Source organism: Larus michahellis, chromosome 1 (assembly GCF_964199755.1).
Source record: "Larus michahellis chromosome 1, bLarMic1.1, whole genome shotgun sequence".
NCBI classification, from domain to species: Eukaryota; Metazoa; Chordata; class Aves; order Charadriiformes; family Laridae; genus Larus; species Larus michahellis.
In genome coordinates, this window is record NC_133896.1 from 164,477,738 (window position 1) to 164,495,311 (window position 17,574).

A 17,574-nucleotide genomic window follows, 5' to 3' on the forward strand; every position below is an offset into this window, starting at 1 on the left:
TCCATTCTTCCTTGAGCCCTTCACAAGTCGGTTTGAGGAGGAAACTCAAGTGCGTGGGGTCCTCACACACTTGACCCTCACCCCCAGGACCATGTAGTCATGCTTGATATGCTCTGGGTCTCCCCAGGCTATTTCAGTGGTGTCTGATGTGAAAGAATAGCATCAACAAGCACTGAACAAGCCTCATCAGTCTCCCCAAAATGTCCTAGGTTGGAGTCCCTGGCAGGCATCGAGCTGTCCTAGGCAGTAGGTCAGGTCAGGAGATCGGGACTTCCATTCCTCACAGGGAGGGAGTCTCCCACTACTGCCACTTGCAGCTTCCTCCTGGTGTTGTCATAAAACTGATGGTTTGTGTACCCTGTTTATGAATAGATTTACTTGTGTAAGTAGTACAAAAGTTTGAGCAAGAAGAAGATGCACCTTCTTGCAGAAGATAAAGTTGTTTGATTTGTTAATGTGGTAGGTTACACACCTAACCTGAGTTGTCCAAACTTGTCAATTGTTTCTGATGAATACGTATGAAGTAGTCGGTGTTTCTGTTAAGATCTTCTGAAACTAATTTTTTTAGGAAGTCTACATTTTTGTGTGAAAAGAACACCAGATGTTAACCACACGTGTTAACAATGAACAAACCTGTAGTAGTGCTCTCAGAAACAACGTCACACCTCTCTTTTCTCCCTCTTATTTTTATCTTTTGTTTTTATCACTTGGAAGAAGTCTCAATGTCTCGTTTAGAACATGAAAGTGTGGTTATGTGCAGTTATGGGGCAGAAAAAGAAGCCATGAAGACAGTTCCTCAAATGGGAGTGGCCTTATAGCATTGACTGTGCTATACAATTTAATTTGTGTTTGAAGTTCTGACTTGAATGCAAATAATTTGTGAACATATCAGCTGAATGGGGTCAGATCATAGGACTATCTAGTCATGTTGTTTGGTCTTTGACAGTGGTTATTGGAAGATGTCTAAGAAAAAGTGTAAGAATATAGTAATTTGTAATATTTCTATGGCATACTTCCACAGCTTCTACTAAATTTCGCTGCTCAAGGATTTCCAGAGCCAGAAGTTATTATGATTTTTTTTTTTTTTCCTTCCACTGCTTCTCCAGTTCTTAATGATTTTGTAGGGCTCGCTGTCTGAAACATCCTATTACAGGTTGTATCCAGGTTTATCTGCATGCACATAAACAATGTTCAAAATGCATTCTTTTTATCTCAAAGTGTGGTAGCAGACAGCAGCAATCACCAACAATAACAAGCCAGTTCACCGTGTAGTGTTTTGTTTGTTTTTTTTTTTTACCGGAAACGTCTGCACCTCTTCACATCATAGTATTTTGGCTCAGTCTTGATAAGGAGTGAGTATTAGACTGAAAAATTGGAAATTGATTTGGTGAAATGAAAAGTATACAAAAGGAGGTGTTGAAAGATGATTGTCTGTTTTAAAAGAGCAGACATAGAAAAATTAGAGATCTGCAAGTAAAATCAGTTGCCCAAATAAGCTTGAGAACTTGAATATGGAGACGGCTTGTAATTCTTGTAAGTTAAAGAGAAAAATATTTTTTTAACCCTTTTCTACAATAACTGGATGAATAACCATTCCAAAAAGGTTAGAAATAAGAACTGGAATGAGACTCAGTTATAGCTATATCTTGGGTCACAATGGTAATGGATAAAGTTTGATCAAACTAGTTTGGATTTCAGTAACATTTTCTGTTGAGCTGTAGGGACTACACTGTAAGACGTGTATAGTCCTGGCTGTGAGGATAGTACTGGACAGGTGATGTTGGAGTGGACAATACTGCTGGATTTTCCAGTATTGCACTTGACAGTTGGTGACTGAAAAGCGACCTTTGCACAAAAAAAAAAAAAAAGGCAATGCACACTGATAAAATTTTTGATGGTACAAAATTTAAAGGCCCCTGTTATACTTGAGAGGCCATTACTGAAGAACTACACAACCACGAGGATTTGAATTACTGAACAAAATAGCATGAAGTGCAGGGTGCCATAAGTATGAATTATTAGAAAGAACCTTTGCAACAGGCTGAGAGCTCGTTAGTTGGAAATGCAGAGGATCAGGAAGAGGTGAGTGGGTTTAGTTGGTCATGGCTGAGTTTGAGCCATGAGGCCAAATGGAACAAATAGGATCTGAGAATGTATTGGACTATCTTTACACTGTAGAAGTGGGCAACAGTGATGTTATGTACTGAGAAGAGTTAATTTTAAGTTTTTCTGGCTGATTAAGGTCAAAAGTAATGAATCCCATGTGGAACAAGTACAGAGAGGTTACTCAAATTATTAGGTGAATGGTTGCTTTACTTGTGGGGAATAGTAAAGGACTTTGTTCTTTGACTAAACAAGCTGGAAACTGAGACAGGATGATTGCAATTTCACACTTCTGAACAGCAAAACTATTCAAAACAAAAACCACACTAACTCAAGTGGTTATGGAAACTAAAAGTTCTGTAATCATTAGTTCTAAATGTTCCAGAAGTTGTTTTTGATTTGCCACAATTTGCATTCTGTGACACACTTTGAAGGAAATGTTCTAGTGGTAGAGATGTAGCTCCTTATCAAACAGGGTGATTAGCTTTATCCTTTTGCAGCAGCTGTTGCTGTTCCATTCTGTGGTTTCTAGCAATCTTCGGTGTGCTCAGTTATATGAAGGCTACTTTATTGGTTCCCTTTATTTTAATATTAGTAGGAAAAAGCTAATGCTTAGTGAAAGCTTGCAAAGAGTAGAGTCACCTAAACTGTACTGAGTGCATCTATGGAAGACATTTTCTCTTTTCAGTCATATAGAGAGAATATTTATAAAACTCTTTGTTTATTTTGGCTCTGTTGGAAGTATTTATAAAACCAAACAAACATATTTGGAGAGAATCCTTTCCATATGCAATCTTGGAAAAGTGAATGGGAATTGGCCACTCATGTGCTTGCAAATTCATCAGTTCATTTAAGTATCTGGAGGCCTGATCTATCCATTTTGGAAATAGAGCAGGTCATTAAAGAGAGACCAACTGGTAGTTTTCCAAGATCACTAGTTGCCAGTAGTTAAGGCGCTCACTTCAAACACCTGGTCTACTGAGAAGAATGTTCAGACTTTCTCACAGAGCAAGTTAACTTTTTTTTTCTTTTTAAAAAAATCCCAGCTACTACCTCCTGTTGCTCAGAACAAAGTGAGAAAATGGCAACTTTTAAATTTTAAAAGTAAGAAATGAAGTTATGAAAGTTCTGATTTGGGAAGGAAAAGGGTTTTTTTTATAACTAGTGATTTCACAAGGAACTTGGAGAAAGACCTATTATTATTAATAATTTTAATTATATTAATACCAGCTATTATGGAGAAATTAATTTTTCAAAATGTCTAAAAGATTTGATTGTAAAAAAACCCCAAAATTTAAAATCAAACAGGAACAATTCTTCCCTGTTTCTCGGGACTTCCAGGAACAGTTATCTTCCCTGCTTTTCTGTAAGTATTAACACAAAATAACTGGGAAAATGTTCTTTTGCAGTTGTTTTATAAAACTGTCAGCCTAACACCAGAACCCAAGAGCTGTAAAAATGAGGCTGTGAGAGTTTTGCAAGTTTCTGAATATTGTGGTGTCATGAAGTAATGGGCTTTAATATACGATTGTAGTAGATGTTTGAGGGGTTGAGGGGAAAAGGGACAATAAGGGGTCAATACCTACCACCAACAGATCTCAAAGAGCTGCTGGCAGGTAGTAGCCCTTGTATTTTTCTCTGTATGAACAACTGCAGTACACTATGTCTTTGAGTAGTGCTGACTTTTTTGTCTCTGGAGGTGAAACACAGAATTTTTCAGACAGCTGTGACTAGGATTGATTTATGACTTACCCAAATGCCTTTGTAATGATGTAATGCTTAGATTCCTGTGACTAGTGAATGGAACTAGAAGGCTTGTGTGGATGGATTAGGCGTGCACATCTCTCTACAGCACATCATCTCACATTATAACACAGTAGGTATGAAAGCATAGAATAATAATTGTCTCCCACTAGGGAAAATATCTGATGCAAGTGTTAAGGTTTATTTTTATTCATGGAGAATTCACAGAGAAGACTGTTTTTAATATTGACAAAAGAGCATTCTATGGGACATGAGGAAAATTGCTACAGCACCAGGTGGTTTTATACTTATTTAGGCATGACGGAATTTTCCTTGTATGAGCCTTCTTCTGTATCAACAATGTGTTTTCACTTAGTTAGCATGAACCTCATCTGTTTAAGAACAATAACAAGTCTTTTGAAGTGTTTGTTTTATTTCTTAAGGGAAAGATTCTAAGCAGTCCTATCCTGTTTTCCCTTGTTTCATGACTATTGCTTCTACCTATGACTTCCCAGTTTAGTTGTTGTAATTTATAGCAAGGCTCCTTGCTATTAGATTAAGAAGGTACACAATGGAAGTTACCATCCATGCACTGAAAGTGAGAAGTCTAAGAGCAGCAGTAGCTAGCTGAATACTTGACAGTGGAGAAAAAACAAATACGGCAGAGTGGTCGGCCTAGGTCTTACATTTGTATGCTTAGGTGAGTGCTTGTAGTTTTCATGTGACTATTCAAATCAAGATAGCTGGGAACAGGATGTTTTTTAGGAGTGAATGACTTTACCCAACTGAGAGAAGAAGAAAAGAAAAATAAATCCTACTCCAGAAAACTTTGGGGTCAGGGATAAGGAGGACATATGGCAGCTCATGCAGGTGATCTTTAGTAGGAGAAAGTTTGCCACATCAAACAAATGGAAATAGTAATCTGTGCACTGAAGAATGGGACCAAAATCCTTAAAAGGATGAGATATGTGAAAAATTCAAGAGAGTAGGACCCTGGCTTCTGGGAAGGAACCGATTTCAAGAGAAAAGGGTAGGCAAAAGGTTTTCCTTTATTCATAGTGGTATTTGATCTATTTCGGTTTTAATAGAAACCAAATCTTTGTAAAGATCTTTCCTTCTTGGTGCCTGGGTGCAGTTTATTGGCAAAGAAAGAGAAATTGAGGTAGCAGCATTTTCTGATGCCAGATAGAACAAAACCCTGTCACAGGGACAGTGTTAAATTTGTATTTTATATACAGGGAAGCATAAATATTGCAGTGTGTACATATAAGGGATGTAGAAAGAATGTGTTAATTATGAGATAGAAAAAGAATAGCTGGATAAATAGGAACGTGTAGAATTTGAAGTGTTTGTTGCCTTTAAAAGATCACATTTTGTTTTAATGTTACAAATACTGAGTAACTTTTCTCTTATTTTTAACAGACTCTGAAGGCAGACCCAGAAGAACTGTTTACAAAACTGGAGAAAATTGGTAAGGGCTCTTTTGGTGAAGTTTTTAAAGGAATTGACAATCGGACTCAGAAGGTCGTTGCTATAAAAATTATTGACCTGGAAGAAGCAGAAGATGAAATAGAAGACATCCAACAAGAAATCACAGTGCTGAGTCAGTGTGACAGTCCATATGTAACTAAATATTATGGATCCTATTTAAAGGTAAGATGCTCACAGATGATGGTGATTTTGATTTTATAAGTAATCTTTTCCAAGTTATCCAATCATTCCTGTTTTTGTTGGCAAGGTTTCAGTCAGACCTCAGTTGAAGACAAATATATTTTTGTCCTTTCGGTTCTAAAGAAAGAATGAGTTACTATATTTTGTGAATCATGTGACAGAACTTACGGGAAAAATAAATGCACATGTCTTTTGCTATTTCTGTACAAAAATAAATTACTTTAAGTAACATCATTTTTTTAAGCTTTAAGTAATATGTTTAGATTCTCTTAATATTAGGAGAATGTAACTCTGTTGTTTAAATTCAGAAAATATAGCCTAAGTCTGCATTTGAATTGTCAAAACATTAAAAACATTAAAAATCAGCAGTTTTGCAAAGCTTGAAAGTTTTTGTCAAGGTTTGATTAGTGGCAAAGCTTAGGTTGCCTTTGAAAGAAGACTGATCCTAGACTTGGTCCGAGTGGTTTAAAAACGAAAATCTAAAAGTTTGCATATTAGCAAGCAGTACATTAGCTGTAAGTGAAGCTAATGGATGGGGTTTCCGTTAACTGCCTTCTGAATCTGTTTCCCTTCCCTCCCCCTGCCATATTAATTCATTTCAGGGTTGAGTTTTAAGTATGCCATAAAGAGATGTGTGTTTTTTGGTTTTTTTTTTTTTTTTATTGGATGTATATAGTGATTTATTACCTCTAGAAGGCAGTGGAAATATCTGGAAGCTTTTGGTGGTACTATATTTCTTTCATCAGACTTTGTCCCCATCTGAATAGCTCTTTCTTTTATGACAATGAGATGACAATCTTGATAAGATATTTTTCCCTTTACAGGGCTTGAAGTTACAAGTAGGCAGGAAATACTTTAATTTTCAGTCTACTTTTTTCTTTTTTGGAAGCATTCTGTTTATTAGCAAAGACATGAAGGTTCTGAAAGGGGTACCCAATTTTATCTCTGGATTTCTGAGATTGACAGTTAGTTTCCGAGGAAAAAAGGACTTTTTCTGAATCCAGGAGATGCATTACTCAAGGCAACAGACAGTTTTTCCTTTCTTCCTTGCTTGACCATCTTATCACTGAAGGCTTTGTAAATAGTTTCAGACTGGTAACCTGTCACCAGTACTGGACTTAGAAGTTCTGTATATTTTAGATCTCAGAAGCATCAGGAGGGACATAATTGATCACAGTAAATTGGTTAAATTTTTCATCATGGCTTTTATTGCTACTTTTGAAATTTCTGAGTCTAGGTTTGGTATTTAAGTGAAGTATGGCAAAAAGGCAAAAGTGGTATTTCTCTCCTGGACTTTCTCTCTGCTTCAAATCTGTTCATTTTAGAGGATGAACAGTAAGATCTTACAGGATATGTGAAATAAAATACAAGAAAAATAGTTATAAGTTTGATGGGAATGCCACTTAATAGGTTTTTTAAATGTATAATAGCAATATGTCTGAATAAAGAGAATCCAGTGTCCAAATCTGAACTGAGTGAATGTTAACATTTTGTGTAGATAGGATGGCAACTGTACCTTTTTCTAATTGAAGGCAAGAGAAGACTGTGGGACTCGGTAGCCTGAATAGGTTTGGCTTGGATGTGTCAGTAGTGATATTTGTGCTCATTGCTGTGAGGAGGACCTTCTGAAAATACTTGTGCCTTCCGCATCACTTCTGTTAAGCGCATTAGCCTGTGAGTTTACCAACTTTCATCAATTTTCTAAGATACCGCACTAACAGTGGCCATGTGTGACTCGGTTGCTTTTGGAGGAAAGTACAGCTCTTTCTACAGCTAGTAGTGTTTATTCATTATTTCAGTTCTTTGTGAATATATGTTGTTTTCTAAGACACTTGGAACTACAGAACTTTTGGTCTTCAAAAAACTAATTTCTTTATGCTGTTAAAAATTAATATGTGGTGGTTATTAGCTGATGCTGAAGGGACAGAATCTTTGCAAAGGAAACATTTTGCAGTTCTATTAGCTTTCTAAAGTAAGGGTCAGCTCTTGTTACCAGATAGTAATTATATATATGTGTGTGTGTCTCTATATATATAGACACACACACACACATATGTATGTATATATATATGTATGTATATATGTGTGTGTGTATATATATATATAGACACACACACACAGAGTTAAAAAGAACCATAGTAATATTTAAATTACTTGGTTAATATCCTTGGCTAAGAGTCTAGGTTTATTTGTTGCAGATCTTTGTTGTATTTGCAAGCCAAGACTGCCATATGTAGTTCTAAGGGTCTGACTGTCTCTTAACTCTGTTTCTGACAATGTGATAATCTGTCACCAAGAATGTTCAACACATTAATTTTCTGCATCTTGAGTGATTAGGAGACATAATTTCTTCCATGATTGGACAGTTTATTTCTAATTGCAGGAAAGGTATTAATGTTTTCTTGCAGAATGAACTTCTTTGAAGTAAGCAAGTGGGAAAATGATAGAATCTTCTGTTATATTGCCAGCCACTGCAGCAATTATTATTCTTTAAAGCTTGTGCAGCGTGATAGGTGCTGACCATGTGTCTGTTGGATCTTGGATAGAAAGAGGTACTGTTTATAGGGAACTCTTAAGTTGATTTTCTATAAATTATTTTTGGCAGACAAATAGAAATTCCAATAACAATTTCAGTCTCATTTTTTTTCCATCTAGCTCAGTCTTTATTTCCCTAGGTTTCTTGCATATCCTTTGGTGAGCTGAAGAGGTGTCTTATTATGTAATAACTTCTTTCCTAAGCATTCCCATGTCAGTTGTTAAGTAGGAATAAGTATCTTCTATGAGAACTTTTTGGTATTTATTTTGCGATAACAAGCTTCAAGATACTGAAAAAGAAAAATTTCTGTATTTCTATCCCATGTTGGGACACTGCAGACCTGATGATTAGTATTTCATGTCCCTTTCTAGAACAATTTTATGCAATTGCAGAATACCTGCTGTGACATCCTTTAAAATATTTGACAGATTTTGAGAGGCATTCTGTATTTTCAGGTTGATGGGCATTGTCATGGAGACTTGGAGACTTTTATATTTTTGAAGGTTTTCTAGTTAGCCAGAATGTTCTGGGGTGGTTGTTGGTGTAGATTTTTTTTTTTTTTTTAAAAACATCTGAATCTTTGAGAAATCCTTATATTGTTCTTCATTCCCTGTTATTCCACACCTCCTTCAATCAAGCTACAGGGTTATACATGCCAGTGAGTTAAGGAACCTGTTGCTTGAAATTTTAGAAGGCTTATTTAATACTGCTGTAGTTGCCTGAGGCCTCTTACTGTCTTCGGATGATGTTTGTGAGAATACCTTGTCAAGCTCTTGGTGTCTACTGCATGATACACATGGAAGTACAACTTGAAATGAGTATTAATTTTTAATGCGTTAAAGGCAGTTACTTTGTCCTAGACACTTATATTTAAAAACAATTTTTAGCTACTTTTTAGAGTAGGGTGATAAATGCCTTGTTAAATTTTCTTACTCTATATTTTTTTATATCCCAACTTCATCTTCTCAGAAATGTGTAGTCCAGAGACTAAGCCATATGTGTTCATGTGAGGTATCACTGCTTTAACACAGTGAGTCTTAAATAAAAAGCAGCTTGCATAGAGCAAGTCTTCCGTTCCCTCTAGACTTTGTTCTTTACATCTGTTGTTGGAGGTTTATGTATAAATGCTGTGGTCAGAGTTCATTCAAATAGAGCAATAAGCAATAGTAAAGTGGGTACCAGTTTAGGTTGTCGTTCTGAATATAAATCAATTTCTGGAACATCTTTTTGTCAGAAGCACTAAGGTTTTTATATAAAACAGAAATGCAAATACTCCTTTCTAAAGCCACATTTTAAAATATGATGTCTTCATGTTCCCATTCTATTGGGAACAAAGGGCTTTTGTCTACTGTAGGAGATAGTAACTAACTAGAACGTTGCTCTTAAAGCATATCGCAGCACCATGGTTTATATGGGTGCATATATCTAGAGGGATTGCATATATATATCTCTATCTAGAGGGATTGCTGTTCCTTATCTGCCATGGTGTGTTAAAAACCTGTATCAATGTTCCTTAATGAAGTAGGCTTAGCAAAATAGGCAGTGGCACCGTTATCTCTCTGCTCTGGGAACCATATCTATCTTTGCTGTCTTCCAAATGAAAGGTTCATCTGTTCCATCTATGATCTGATTAAATGCTCCCTGGATACAAGAACTATAGTTCTTTTTAGATCCGTATAAAATTCATGAGAAACTTCCCTGGGTCTGTTTACTCCTTTAGATTTTAGGTAACAGCATCCAGATAGGGATAGTGGAATAGGAATACTTTGTGTTTCTTGTTAGATTTATTTTTTGATTTTTCTTATAAAATAGTTTAAAGTTGGTTGCTGTCTCTCCTGATTTTTGCTATACTGTAACTCTTTAGAAGTATTGTTATGCTATTTATTCTAAGAGTTTGTCCGTCTAGGAGTTTGTCAGCTCTGCTTTTTGTATCTTACTCTGCTTTACCAGTTTTTCAAGAGCGTAGTTATATTTGGTTCTGAAGTTGTTTCTCTTGTCCTTTTTAGACCAAGTTGTTTGGAATCTGTTTTATTTCCAAGATTCAGATGCCTCCCTGAAAATGTTTCTACAGTTTTGTTAGTAACTTTTAATTACTTCTTTATTATAACTTCATAACACTTCCATATTTCTTTGATCTTGGATTGTTATTTAGAAATACATGAGAGGAAATTATTTTGTCTTTATCTTTAAATGGTTGAAGAATAAAGTTTCATGGCTCTTTTTGCATATTTTCCCCCTTCTTTTACTCAGACAATTTCCCATTCTGTAAAAGTATTTTAAGAATTCCTAAAAAAACCCCCCAGCATTTATAAGAAGAGCTGTTGCTGGTAAGGTTCATAAAGGATAGCTGCTGTCCATTTTCATTTTAGTGTTTATTCCTGTATGGGTTTTTATTTCATGTCTAGGATATAATATACCTACTGCTGTAAGTCAAGCTGGTGTTTATATAGACTGCAAGAAAGCAGAAGATAGCTTCTAGTTAAATTTAATGAACGACACAATTTATGAATGACACAATATGCCCTCTTAAAAAAACCCATGCCACTTCTGTGAAGTTTGATTAACTGAGCCCTGTAGAACAACGAGTTCAGGCAAATGAAGTCTAGAAATAAAGATTTATTTTTGAAAAGCAGTGATTCTGAAAGTAACATATAGTTTATTTTAGGTAATCAGATGAACGTGAAGTTTGTAAGTAAAGCTGTGGCTGAGCCAAAATAAATCTTGTATTGGCTAGGGCTTTGGCGTACCTGGCATCAGTGAGGCCATTCTTGGAATAATACAGCCAGTTCACAGTGTGGCTGGAAAACTGTAATGGCTTCAGTAAAGAGCTTTAGAACAGTTTGAGATTTGGAAAACCTGTATTCCAGAGAAAGACGGAAGATCAGGCTTGATTTTGTTTATCCGAGAGAAGGTTCAGAAGTGATTTGATGTGTACATATGAAAGCTTTTCCGTGCTTAAGTGCTGATAGTTCAGTGCTTTCTAATCTATTACGCCAAAATGTGACAAGATGTAATTGCTGAGTGGTCAAGCTAAGCAAATTTAATCTGGTAATCACACACACTTTTTTAAAGGGAAGGTAGCTTAAATATTGGAAAAGTTTATATGAGGTGGATTTTATGTCACTTGCAGTTATTTTTTAAATCAGTATTTGCTGAATTTAAAGAAGCCTAAGCTTGCACGCCTTAGGAAACTCAGGGACATTAATGTGGCTATATTGAATATTATTGCCACAGCAATTTAGGTAATGTAAATTTGAGTGTGGGTGTTCATATGTGACTTCAGTAAGTTTTAAGTCGATGTCCTTTCGCTTTACAGGTTTAACTGGTTTACCTTAACATTTATGAGCATCTCTGAACTGATGTGACCTTAAATGTATGCTGTGTGTCAGCCAGAAGTTAATGGACTTGGTGCATTCTGTCCTCATTTGATATAGCAGGCAGCCTGTGGCAGGTTACATTGTGATTGGCAGGGCGAGAGAGCAGAGTGGAGATTTTCCCATTTAACATTGGGACAGTAGAATCCACTGCAACAAGCACTGCTTCAATTGCAGTGGTAGTAGGAGTTTCTTGATGTTCCATCACTTGTGTGCTCAGCCTCACAGCAGCAACTAATGCCCTTTCAGACTTGACTTCTGCAAACCACAGTCACTGAACTTTGGATGGGGGTTAGGCACGCTTAAATAAAAAAAAACCCAAACCTGTAACTATCTCTTGTTTTGCCTGCTACAATTACAACCATGTTGTCATTAGTGCATTTTATGAGGGGTCGAGGTGATGGAGCGTCTTTTCTGTTCTCTTGACCAAAGCCAGATGGAATTGCCTCATCTCACAGGCTCCTGTGAGACAGTCCCTATTCTGGTATGCTTACTTTTCTTCTGATGCCCCTGGTAACCCCCTCTGTTCTCACCAAGCATCACTAACCTCCAGAGGAGTTGAACAAGTGTTGCCTTCATTTGTCCATAGTAAATGCGAAACTGACATCTGGCTGGACAGCCCTGAAAGAGGTATCAAGAGAGTTTCTGTCATGGTTCTGCTAGGCTTTCAGATCTAGCCAGTCTGCTGATTTAAAGAACAAGTTGAAAGCTTCCGTTGATACAGTCCCTAATGGCCATAAATAAGACTAAGGCAAAAGGGTGTGAAAGAACCTGTGAACTCTGTCTATCTCTGGCGCAGGTGGTTTTCCTGTGAGGCCCTGTTTTCATACTTAAAATAGTTTGTTATTTCTGAAATAAAATTGTTATTTCAGAGATGGTTACCTTGCAACTTAGACCCTTTGTTGCCTATAGTCTTTACTACTTGTGTTTTTCCATGTAGCCATTTGCTGTGCTCTTTAATGAGAAAGGAGTCCCTTGTTTGTGTTGTCTTTATTCAAATATATTGTTTTGAGTGTGTATTTAGAAATTTTTTTATTTCACTACTTTCCTTTAACAGTCCAAGGGATTATTGTCATTTTCTGGAATCTGCATCATATTGTCCTATTTTTCTGAATCTGTAGGAAAAACCTACCTAGTAAACAATGGTTGCTTCAAGAATTTTCCTGTTTAACACTGTAATCAGCTCTGCACTGTTACTCTTTTATGGCTAAGTTACACTCGTACAGTGAGAATATCAAGATTGGGAAACATCACTAGTATATCTCAAAAAAACTCGAGAGTTTGTGATAACTGTATTTTGCATAATCCAACATTTAGGTACTTAACTGTGTCATGTTATTCTGATCTTGTTTTAAATCAAAATTTAGAAAGCTCAATGTAAAATACCATTTCTTGGAAGTAATGTGTTTGTGGTGTTCTTGTTGTGAGGGCTTTAAAAGCTGCCTCTGTACTGCTCTGATTGCTGGCTTCTTCTGTATGAAATGCTCTGTGCATCATTTCTCATCTCAGTACTTGCCTTTAGGCAGATCTAACAGGTAGTTGCTGCTGAAATAGGCAGCAACAGTATCTTATTCCCCATCCTGCTTTCATGTTCCTGCCGTTTTACTTATATTGGATCTGTTGACTGTAGACTGACTGTTTCACTGGGGAAACCAGTTTCCCCAATAACTTGGCTTTTGAAAAGGGCAAACCCCAAACCCTTATGGATTAGCCAGTTCAGACTTGTGGCTTCAAAATTGCTAGGTCTGTTGCAGGGGGGGAAAAAAAAAAAAAAAAAAAAAGGTGGAGTTGGGTGGCCCAGCAATTGGGAGGTGGAGGGAGAGAGAAGGACGACCACTGTTTTTTGTAACGACTTGCTTCTAGATTAGCTGTAACTTGAAGTCTTGTATTTAGTTTGGCCATGCAGATCGGGATGATATGGCATTGCTTTCTAACAGTATGTAATATTGTTTATATCGAATGTCCTTCTGTATCTTGTGTGTTAACTGCTACCCTCACTGCTGCAGGCCTGTGAGATATCTGAAAAGGGAGTACTAGTATGGCATCTAGGTGCAAACTTTTTTCTGCTGCTGCTGAAAGGGCAAGTTCCACTCTCCCTCGTGGCTGGCCACTTCCTCACACTGGCAGTAGCGGCTAGGTGTGAAATGGCTCAGCTCACTGAGTAGGCAGGGGACTAATTGCCCTTTTTTTGTTTGTTTCTTTTTTTTTTTCTCTTTTTTTTTCTTTTAAGGAGGTGGGAGATTTTACACTGCTGGTTCAGATTTATGGAGCGCACTGCTGAATCATTGCTTATGAAGCTTCTTTGATCAGCAAACAGTAATGCTGAAAAAAAGTATGTGTCTGTCTATGTATTTGTGCCCAGGTTTAGGTGGAGTAGTTCCATGGGCTGGTTCCCCATCTTGTTGCCCAAATAGGCTTCCTGGCACAAGGCTTTTCAGCTAGAATGTGACCAATGGCACTATCAGGTGGCTGCCAATTTATTGAGACCGTGTTCTCATGAACCTTTAAAACATTTGCCATTTCAATTGAAAACTTCTTTCTTTACATACCTCTGTTCTAATCTTGTGCTCTTACATACTTACTATGTTTGTGTCATATCTTTATGTGAACATGAGGTAGTTTGTATTGCTCAGTTGACTTTCTTTTACTTCAATATACTTTAGCATTTATACAGTTCTTTGGGTCAAAAGAATTCTACTAGGTCTTCCTATGGTCTGTATGGAGATAGTTGTATAAAAGCAGAAAAGTCACATATAAGAGAATATTATCTTATGGCATGTTATAGAACATATTAATAACCATATTAAAGTGGTTGAATGTAGAACTTTGAGAAACTTAGTTAGAAAAAGTTGGTTAGACTCAAAAATATTAAACTTTAAAAGGAAAGTTCCATGGTGAGTAAGTTTATGGACTGTATTAGTTCAAAAACATCGCAGTTCTTGTATTCAGGGGAGCCAGTGTTTTCAACCAAATTCTTAATGTTCTTTCCATCTAGTTTTTTCCTTATACTACCACATTTGTAACCTGTTGCATAACAGTTGGGATAAAAGTCACCATCTGGAGGTATTAAGGCTTTCTCTCTGCTTTCTTCAGCAGTTGCTTGAAACGACAATTTGTAAGGAGACAAAAACATAGGGGAGGAAGGCAGAATGGAAATGGTGGATGTGAATAGAAGGTGTTTTTAGCAGTAATTAGAGGTCAGGGAAGAGTTGTAAACAGAAAAAGTGAAAAACAATTATTGTTTTCAGAAAAATTGTGTTTCACAGGGATCGGAGCAATGAGCTTGTCAGAAGTCCGAGTTGAAGATCCTGGGCAATTCTAGGGTTGATACATACAACTTCATTAGTAGTAAGAGTTTTGAAGAAGGATTGGCCTATGAATGTTCTATAGAGGAAGGAGTGGAATGTAATAGCAATGTGAATGGAAAAGAGGAGTAAAGATTTACAACGTGCAGAGCTGGGTGCAAAGGTGTTGCAAGTTGCATACACAAGTGGTGAAAAAAGGATTAAACTGATGTGTGGATTGATATTTGTGCAAAGAAGTAAACTTGAGTTGTACCTTTCATTTTCAATTTAATTTGATGTAATGGGTAAACAGGAACAGATGTAAACATTAACGTAGCTATTTTTTTGGCAATGGAGGTAAAGGGGTTCTTGTGCCTCGTATTCTCTGTTGGAAGTTTGTTTCTGGTCCAGAGAGGGGAGTATTTCATAAAACCCCTGAGTGTTACTGATGGGAACTACTCCAGTCAAATAGGCTTAAGATACATAGGTGCAAATAGGATGACATTTTTGTTGAAGAAAAAATTACTAATCTCAGTATTCATCAGATGCAAGGTTCATTTGTTAGTTATGGTTTTCTTGTAATGCAATTTGTCTGAACGAGTTAATTCTGTAAACTAATGCTGATTTCCTTTTGCTTCTGATTTCCCATTTTGGGACTTTGTACAGTTTATTAGTAACCATTTGAGGTATCTCTCAGTAAAATTCAGTTCCATGTGGAGCTTTGATTATGGGTTACGTTTTTGTTTCTTGCCTTCTCAATGACTACCTGTAAGACATTAATAGAGGAAACATTGGGATTGTCATAGAACCACCTTTGTGTGCCTCTTTAAAAAAACTTCCTGGGGAAAAAGATTGCCACAGATTGCAGTTACGTTTTTTCCCCCTAAGGTTGTGTGTGCTTATGAAGTGGTTATTTGCCTAGTGGACAGGGAAGGGGAGGGAGATGACTATTGTCTGCCACACTAGGTAATAAAAAACTTGAAAGTTAAAAGGGTAATGCTTGTAAGGGACAGGATTTTTGCTCTCCCACGGCTGTTTTTAGAAGTGAGAAGAGGGAAAATGGCTGTACGCAGGTGGGAAGAGGAAGAGTATGGGCTCGCATACACTTAATGTTCCAAAGAAGTGGTTACCCAGTCCTTTAGGAAGTGAAATATGTACACTTCTTCAGTTACTGTGTAAGTTTCTTGTGTTTACTATCTGGGAACTGGTTTTGCAGCCAAGACAAGAAATATGCGTCTGTTTGCTTCTACTATAATATACTTTGGTAGAAGAGCTCCATTAGTTTGGAGCTCTGGGAAATCATGTGCTTAATATGACATGCCTAGGCTTGTGACAGCCGGGCTATAAAAATTCATTTCTATGGTGGAAGGCTATGTGCCCAGGAAATGTGCCAAAGAGGCTGTGAATATGGACACTGTTAGAGATGACTCACACTGAGGAAAACATGGAGCTTGTGGCTCTAGCATGTTGGCATGCAAACACAAAAGTTTGCTAAGGGTTCTGCAGAAGGAATCTTTTATCAGTACTGTGACAGAACTTTCATTGTCTTTTTTTTTTTTTTTTTTTTTTTTTCCCTAGCAAGTGGCTCTGCAAGCTCTGTTACAACTAGCTTATGGCAAAAAGAATGCATTTAAGGATTAATTGTGTACTGCTGTGGTAATTGCAAGAAGTAATTGTTGAAGAGTGACTGCTGCATTAGATTGTAGAATACATTGACTAGTATGTATGTCTAGAAATGAAAAAGTGATATTTTTTCTTGAGATCTGAAGAAGGCAGGAGTTTGAGTGTTGGAAAATTATTCCAAAGGCAAATAGCTTTTTGAAATACATATATACATGCATAAAATACTGTATACTAAGGTGGTTCTGCTTAGTCTGAAAAATCGTGTTGCCTGTGTTTTTCATGGAGTTCATAGTGTCCAAACTGGAATGAACAATTCTTCTCTTTCCTTAGTCTCTGTTCTGCATTGGCTACCCAGCAGATGCATTTATTTTTTCCTTTGTGGTTGAACATGTTAGATGGCTGACAAACCTTGATTAAAGGACATAAATGCGCCACATGCAAAACCACAATGATTTCTTTGATTGCAGGGACCTTTTGGCCAGCTTGCAGTAAGGACTTGTGTTTAGAAGAGAACCTTTGGGCTCATCTGTATCTCCCTCCCCTCAAAGGGATGGCAGCCCGAGGACAGCTAGCATTCATCCTGACGCCAAGAGACTTCAAAGGAGGTAAGCGCCTCAGAAATGCTCCCCAGACAAAATAATTCTCATCAGTCCTGCACCCCAGTGTGGTAATATTCTTTAGTACAGCATTACCATCTCCTAAACTTTTCTGTTCATGGCTCTTCATGAAAACTTTTTTGAGTACTCTGTGAGGCCTCATCAGATGGTTGCAGCCCTGTAAGTTTCATGGAGATGTCCATTGCTGTCAGTAATCCTTGTCCATTTGCTTAAGAACATGCCCCCAGTGGAAGAGAACAAGACATTTTGTATTTCCTGGGTTTGTACTCAGATATACACTCCTGGCCTTCCCTTATTTTGTTTTTCATATTTTGGATGAGGGTTCAAACTTGAGCTTTTTCGCAATTAATGATCCTTAAGGACAAAGTCAGGAAAAAAACCCAAACAACCCAACCAAACCCTGCTTGCTCCACACGCTTTTAAAAGGCTTTTTTAAAAAATGGATCTCTGAATAATTCCTTAGTATTCAGATGATTTCCACCTAATTCTTTGTGTGTTTAATTTTCTAGTGAGCATTATCCCAGAAAAGTTCTGTAGAAACAAATTACTGCATTTCATTCTCCGCGACAGAAATACATCCTTGTTAAAGGTGCTACCTAGATGTAGCACAGCTGTTTTTGTCT

General features: G+C 37.0%; 1 protein-coding gene across 3 annotated transcripts in view; it reads left to right on the top strand.

Annotated features, from left to right (window-relative positions):
- The window catches only part of STK24 (serine/threonine kinase 24), a 59,236-nt gene that overhangs the window by 10,645 nt on the left and 31,017 nt on the right, over positions 1-17,574 (top strand). For 2 of the 3 annotated variants that reach the window (XM_074562629.1, XM_074562620.1), the window contains exon 2: positions 5,269-5,499. In XM_074562629.1, the coding sequence (XP_074418730.1) occupies positions 5,269-5,499 (231 nt within the window). Of the gene's footprint in view, positions 1-5,268; positions 5,500-16,844; positions 16,940-17,574 lie in introns of those variants that run through there. The other variant, XM_074562638.1, reaches the window with a different exon arrangement.